Raw genomic sequence first — 7674 nt, forward strand, 5'->3', positions numbered from 1 at the left:
GATGCAACTTCTTTTTTTATTATTTTATTTTTTATATTTTGCATAAAAAGGATGGTCTTCCCAGCCAGGAAGACCCAGTTCTAATGAGCATAATATTTTAATGCAGCCAGTTTGTTCTGCCAAAGTCATAAATATGCCAGATAAAATATCTCAGAGCTAAAGCAGCCCAGGATAACAAAAGATTAAACAAAACCCCCACCCACCCACCCACACGCACACACACAAAAACACAAACATCCTTCATATAAATACCAATTGCAACATTTTAAATAGGCTTTTAGGCACGAGGATCTATAAAGTTCAATAAATAATGAAATCATATTATTTACACGTCTCAGAAAACAGCTGGGTACGAATGGACTTTCGAAATGACCCACCCAATTTGTGGACTGCGGAACAGGAAGGATGCCTCCCCTTAATTTTTCCAGGTTTCTCTGAGCGTCTCCAAAGAGGGGATTTATCCTTAGACGTGAGAGTTCTAACAGTAACAGAGTTTTCTTTGCAAATGTCTTTGCAAATGGTGAAAAAACTCACATGTGTGCAATCCAGCTGTGGATCATTGTGAGTTCTGTAGCATCGAGTGGTTTAGTCAGGCAGGATCATTCGTTACTGAATCACTGGGGAAAAACGCTCAGGTTCCTTACTGAAAACTATTTTTCGGCCACCCTGGGATAACCTTGGAAATCAACGGACATGACTTGAGTCCTAGATATATTTTTTTTCCTTTTTAATTAAAAAATGAATTAAAAAACTGCACTAATTCTTCTTGCGGGCAAAAAATCAGGCGATTCCCAGTAACAAAACAAGCCAGCTGGATAAGATGGTCTATTTTTTTGCTGGCAAGCAAGGAAGAAGATGTGCTTTCAATACAAGTCCCTTGTGGCCCCTCCCTCTGGAGGTAAGGATTATGAAGGAGGGGCTTGTACAGTGACATCACTGTGTGGGGCGGAGTTTGCTTTGTCCGGGGTTCCCTAAATGTTAGCGGTTAAAGTGCTGAGTCCTGAATCCAACTTTCATAGCTTTTCAATTGCTATGAGAACGAAACATAGATCGTAGAATCCCAGTGGGAAGGGACCTTAGAGGTCCTCTAGTCCAACCACCTGCTCAAGGCAGGAGAACCTATACCATTCCAGACAAACAGCATCCAATTTTTCTTGGAGACCTCCAGTGATGTGAAGCAACCCACAACTTCTGGAGGCAAAGCCAGAAGTTCCATTGATTCATCGTTTTCTCAGTCAGGAAATTTCTCCTTAATTCTAGGTTGGAGCTCTCTCTAGCTTAGTTAAGAGAGAGATTGACTCAGCCTTCCATCCTTCCGAGGTAGGTAAAATGAGGACCCGGATTGTGGGGGCAATAAGCCGACTTTATATAAAAAGAACACCGCTTGGGGGGGCCCCGAAAGCCCTACTAAGCAGGTATATACAAAAGTATGAAGGCTATTGCTTAACGCATTGTAAGCCGCCCTGAGTCTCCGGAGAACGGCGGCATATAAATCGAACCAATAAATAATAAATGTTTAATTACATTTAAGCCATCTGGGGAGGTTGCAAATGGTGATGCTACCACATAGGATGCAACCAACACCATCAGTACATGATGGTTTCAAGGGGCCAAAATTTTGCTCCTGTGAGCGTGGGGATACCGCAAAAGTCATGAGTCCAAGGAGCGATCATAAGTCTCTTTCTTCGTTGCTATTGTATCTTTGAGTGGTTGCTAAATGAGGACTACCTGCATTTCCAATCCTTCTCTATTCCTTCCCTGTTCAGCCCAAATTCCATTTGTCAACGGCGTAGCCTTGAGTCTGTTGGGCGGTAAGCAAGGAACAGGGGACGAAGCTGCTAATCTGGATTGAAAAGCGGATCAGAAATGTGGGCTCAAGACAGAGCTCTCAGGGAGAGCACTAATGTCCCGATGACTGCAAAGAAGCACGACCTTTCCATCACCCCTGCCCCAAACTCCTGCCAGAACCGATGAAGCTTCTTGGATGAGAAGGGAAACATCTTCTTTTTTTTCCTCGAGGAAAAACGAAGTCCAGTTGCCTTTGGAAAAAAAGAACCTTTGAAACAAGATTTGGATGATTGAGAATCTCCACAGACAGTCGGGCTCCAGACCCAAATTTCTGCCTTGAAAACATTCCGCCTCTTCCTTTTCCCGACTCTCCGGAGGACAGGATCCAAATTCTGGAGGTGGTGCACGCCTCATCCTTTCAAACGGATCCCAAAGAAAGATCTACAGGATCACTACCGAGGAATCATTCGTTTTCCCCTTCTTCTTTTTCTGCCTCTCCGGTCTTTTGCTTTTCACGCTCTGCTTTTGGAAAACCTTAGCTAACCCCTTGATGAACCTGGAGAGATTCCAAAGGACCTGGCAACCTTCTATCTTTTGCGCGAAGGACGAAGAGTCTTGGCTCTTTTCCGAAGGCGTGACAGGGACTGGCCGAAGGCCCCTCTGGCACTGGGCACACTGGATGTTGGAAAGGAGGCCGGTGAGCCAGAGGGAAACGGTGGCCAGCTGGTGGGGCAACGGCTTCTCTTCATCCACGAGCTGGTTTTCCAAGGCCTTCAGAGCCCCCTTCATACGGACCACAGCCGCGTAGAGTTCTTGCAACAGGAGCCTCTCCGGTTCCTTTGTGATATTTCTACCGGGCAGCCAAGCGACGGGCATCTCGCAAAACTTGCGCAGATCAGCCTGCAGGTCCATACGAGTCAGCTGGGTGCAAAAGCAGAAGGGGCAAAAAGTCATAAATAGATAGATGACATCGCTGAACAGAGAGCCAAAGCAAAACGTAATAAAATAGAATAAAGTATAGTAGGTATGGATGGAAGAGTAAGATAAATGAGTATGAGGGAGGAGGAGGAGGAGGGGAAGATGAAGGAGATGAAGGAGAAGGAGAAGGAGAAGGAGAGGAGGAGGAGGAGGAGAAGGAGGAGGAGGAGGGGAGAAGAAGAAAAAGAGGAGGAAGAGGAAGAAGAGGAGGAGGAAGAAGAAGAAGAGGAGGAGGAGGAGGAAGAGGAGGAGGAGGACAAGGGGAGAGAAGAAAAAGAGGAGGAGGAATAATGGTACTGTATAGAGTCTCCTGTCTGAGCAGGAAGTTGGATTAGAAGACCTCCAAGCAGGAAGTTTGAAGAAGACCTTCCAACTCTTTTAATCCGTAGATCTTCCAACTTTGTTATTCTATATTCTGGGGGGCGGGGTGGAAGAGGAGGAGGAGGAGGAAAGGGTGTCTCGTGACATCTCTTGAGTCAACAGGCAGGAAGCCCTGCAGGAGGAAGAATGTCACCCAAAGCCCTTTCAGCCTTTTGTGATGAAACCATCCTTCACCCTTCAGTGTCCTCTTCCTTGGAGGGCAACAGTGGCCGTTGCTGAAGGCACATGAAGGTTACCAACAGGTGGCCTTGCCTTCAGGTGTGAATACCTGGAATCTGAGCCAGATCTTGAAATCTGGAAGCTCTCAGCTTTTTCTGTTTCCTCCAAAACAGCTTCCTAGTTGGTTGAACGTCCTAAGAACGAACCCATCAAGAAGGCCCATCTTCTCCCTCCAATTAAATAAATTCTACAGATGTCCCTGGCTATAGCTCTGCTTTAGCTCTAGATAAGTGATATAGGTGATAAGTAATATATAAGGGGACGCGGTGGCTCAGGGGCTAAGACGCTGAGCTTGTCGAACGAAAAGTCGGCTGTTCGGCGGTTCGAATCCCCAGTGCCGTGTAACGGGGTGAGCTCCCGTGACTTGTCCCAGCTTCTGCCAACCTAGCAGTTCGAAAGCACGTAAAAAATGCAAGTAGAAAAATAGGGACCACCTTTGGTGGGAAGGGAACAGCGTTTCATGCGCCTTTGGCATTGAGTCATGCCGGCCACGTGACCACAGAGACGTCTTTGGTCAGCGCTGGCTCTTCGGCTTTGAAACGGAGATGAGCAGCGCCCCCTAGAGTCGGGAATGACTAGCACATATGTGCGAGGGGAACCTTTACCTTAAGTGATATAAAAGTTGCCTAATTGGATCACCTGGAGCCACAACAAACACAGGCCGTCCTTGTCTTACGACCGGTCGTCATAACGATCAACCGTCATAACTATCATAACTGTTGCCGAGTGTCCGAATTTTGATCGCGTCTCCACGGGGGATGCTGCCAACGGTCGTAAAATGTGTGAAAAAGTCACTTTGATCAGAACTGTTGCCACAAAAGGAATGGCCATAAGTCAAGGACTAGCCGCAAAGCAGAAAACGGCAAGGCGCAGAGCTTTTCAAAAGGAAACCGCCAGCCAGATAACAGGGCAATCCGATTTTTTAAAAAAAGCCAAATTACTCACGTAGGATTTGTATAAATCTCGAGTCGGTCGTTTCAACCACATGATCTGTAGCCGAATTTTCTGCAGAAATTCTGGATCTGCTGGACACCTGGGGCAGATGCTGGGGGTGGAATCCACCAGGCTGGGACGCAAAAGCCAAAAAGTGGACGCCAACGCTGGACAGGGAGGTAGATAAGGAGAAGACAATCAGTTGCGAGCCACCGCCGAGAATTTAGCGCAATCGGGCACGATTCACAGGCAGCCATGGATTTATGCGAAATTTTGTTTCGGCGTTGCAAAAACTGCCTGAAAATTCACATCTTTGGAAATTACAGCAATATCCAAGCTGCCTTTTTTGCTGAGTCTGAGGGTTTTTTGGGGCTCGAACGTTCGCCTGGGATTGCTTGACTCCAGAGTGATGGGAGGAAGGAAGAGGTGTTAACACGATTTGAAATATTTAAAATTCATATTTAGCCCTGAAGTTGCAATGAGTTATACTGTCAGCGTGCGTAGATGGTGTTGAGTTCTCCTCCTCTGACTAGCACGGTGCTGGCTAGCCCTGATGATGTCATTTAGTTTGGTAATGAAATGTCTCCAAGAAAACAAGCAAGCTCAGGGAGCACTAAGGACCCCACAGTCCTCTCCTCCCTGTCCTCATCCTCCGCCTCCTCGTCCTCGTCCTCGTCCTCGTCCTCTCCACAAACCCCACTCCCTTCTAGCATTGATGATGTTACTAGTAGGTTAATGAAACTTCTGCAAGAAAACATCCAAGCTCAGGGAGCACTAAGGACCCCACAGTCCTCTCCTCCCCGTCCTCATCCTCACCTCCTCGTCCTCGTCCTCTCCACAAACCCCACTCCCTTCTAGCATTGATGATGTTACTAGTAGGTTAATGAAACGTCTGCAAGAAAACATCCAAGCTCAGAGAGCATCAAGGACCCACAGTCCTCTTCTCTCCTCCTCCTCCTCTTCCTCCTCCTCCCCCTTCTAGCACTGATGATGTTCCCTAGTTAGTTAATGAAACATCTCCAAAAAAACAACAAAACTCAGAAAGCCCTTTGATTCTTCTCCTCTATACGCACAGATTTGATGGAACGACAAATGCAAATAAACTCCCAATTTGAGATCATAGCTAAGAGCGAAGCACCTGTTTTGCATATGCAAAAAATAATAATAATAACACCCATTCCTTTTGTGACATTTTCACTTTCAACTTCTTCGAAGTTACCGGTGAGGTGGGGTGGGATGGGACACTCCCCACAGTGGGCAGGACCTTGGCGAGGAGCCAAGGGTAGAAATCAAATGGAACCCAACCAGCATGAAATGAATGCAAGGTGAGGAAATTTAGGTATAAAATTAAAGAGTGGTTGGAAGAGATTACACTCCAAAAGATAGATTTTAAACCAGAGATTTAGGAATGATTGATAGAAAAATGGAAGAAAAGGTCTCTATTATATTATATTACATATTCTAACGGCAGCCAGAATTTACTCTAGCGCAAATGTGGAAGTCGACCAATACACCATCGGAAGAAACAATAATAAAGAAAATCCTCGAATGCGCCGAAATGGATAAATTAACGATGGAGTTCAAAGAAAGAGAAAACTCAGATTATTATACAGTGTGGAATAGGTTTTATACACGGTTGGAAAACAGAAATCAAATTAAGAAATAAGAATATAAAGCGAAATTAGATATTAACATACTGAATATAAATATAAATAATGACCCTGCTAACAAAACAGTTAATTATGAATATTTAAAAATAAAGAGAAGGAGCGGGAGGATAAAAGCTAAGAGGAAAGACAAAAATCGAGGCAGAAAGTTGCAAAATTGTATATATCAGTTGTTAGTATTGCATTTTAACGTCTGATGTGTGTGTGTGTATGTTTTGTGGTTTTTTTTGCTATTGTGTGTTTGGTTTTAAAATGTAAAATGCTCAATAAAAATTATTTTTTTAAAAAAAAATTAAAGAAGAAAGAAATGAATGCAACTGAATGAACGACAGCACTAAAATCATAAAACTTCCTGCCTGGGATGAGTCATCGCATCATAGACGATGGGTGGGAAGGGATCTTGGAGGTCTTCAGGTCATCCTGAGGTTCTTCTCATTGCTGTAGTCCAGACTTTCTAGGTGGGACACCACATCTAACCTCCAGCCACCCAAGAGGCCAGTTTGAAGGAGAAAAATGGGTCTCTCCCTCTCTAGCTACGGTTTGTTGGTTCTTCAGGAAGCTCATTTTTGCTGAACGCTCATCCATACGGCAGAACATCGAAGAAAGAGAAGAAGAAAGAGCAGAAGAAAGAGCAGAAGAAAAAGAAGAAGAAAGAGAAGAAGAAAGAGCAGAAGAAAGAGAAGAAGAAAGAGAAGAAGAAAGGATCGGTCCTGCCGAAATGTTGTCTCACAAAGAAAGAGAGAGAGAGAAGGAAATGTGAAGTCATCACCTACCAAAATGAACAGCAACCGCTAAAGACTTCTCCACCATTCTTCTGCAGTTGACTGACTGAAGGGGGAACCTTGGTTTCAGTCATCTCTTCGGGTTGGGCGTGGTCCTCGCCCACACACACACACCAAAACCCACACTTGCAGACACACTTGCTTGAAAAAAGAAGAAGCACTCACAAGGCAGGGCGCGAAGGGAAACGCAACTCTGCCAAGCTTGGCATTCAAGTTCCCTGAGGTCAACGCGGGTCACGAGAGCAAGTTGCCCGAGCCTGGAAACTTCTCCTTCTGTGGGCGACCAGGGTCTTCGGTCTTGACGATGACACAATTGCAACCGCCGTTGACATCAAGGAATCCAAAAGACTTCCGCCTTTGAAATATGGATCGTGAAATATGGAGAGAGTGACGGACAGGAAGCGTTTGCCGGATGCATTGGAGAAGGACGGGTAGAAATAGAAATAGAATAACAGAGTTGGAAGGGACCTTGGAGGTCTTCTAGTCCAACCCCCTGCCCAGGCAGGAAACCCTACATCACTTCAGACAAATGGTTATCCAACATCTTCTTAAAAATTTCCAGTGTTGGGGCATTCACAGCTTCTGGAGGAAAGTAGTTCCACTGATTAATTGTTCTAACTATCAGGAAGTTTCTCCTTAGTTCTAAGTTGCTTCTCTCCTTGATTAGTTTCCATCCGTTGCTTCTTGTCCTGCCCTCAGGGGCTTTGGAGAATAGCTTGTCTCCCTCTTCTTTGGGGCAGCCCCTGAGATATTGGAAGACTGCTATCATGTCTCCCCTAGTCCTTCTTTTCATTAAACTAGACATACCCAGTTCCTGCAACTGTTCTTCCTATGTTTTAGCCTCCAGTCCCTTAATCCTCTTTATCGCTAATCTCTGCACTCTTTCTAGAGTCTCCACATCTTTTTGACATCGTGGCGACCAAAAC

At 45.2% G+C, this 7674-nt stretch overlaps 1 protein-coding gene across 1 annotated transcript; it reads right to left on the reverse strand.

The window, feature by feature from the left end:
* Positions 1-1437: 1437 nt before the first annotated feature.
* LOC132709976 (uncharacterized) lies at positions 1438-7335 on the reverse strand. The gene is made up of 2 exons (XM_060685156.2): positions 4312-7335; positions 1438-2709 (listed from the first exon to the last, which is right to left on the reverse strand). Exons 1-2 carry the CDS (start codon positions 4351-4353, stop codon positions 2230-2232), a joined length of 522 nt encoding a protein of 173 aa, XP_060541139.2. The 5' UTR covers positions 4354-7335; the 3' UTR covers positions 1438-2229.
* Between the last annotated feature and the right edge of the window lie 339 nt (positions 7336-7674).

This window comes from Pantherophis guttatus, chromosome 17 (genome assembly GCF_059756535.1).
Source record: "Pantherophis guttatus breed Tessera chromosome 17, ASM5975653v1, whole genome shotgun sequence".
NCBI classification, from domain to species: domain Eukaryota; kingdom Metazoa; phylum Chordata; class Lepidosauria; order Squamata; family Colubridae; genus Pantherophis; species Pantherophis guttatus.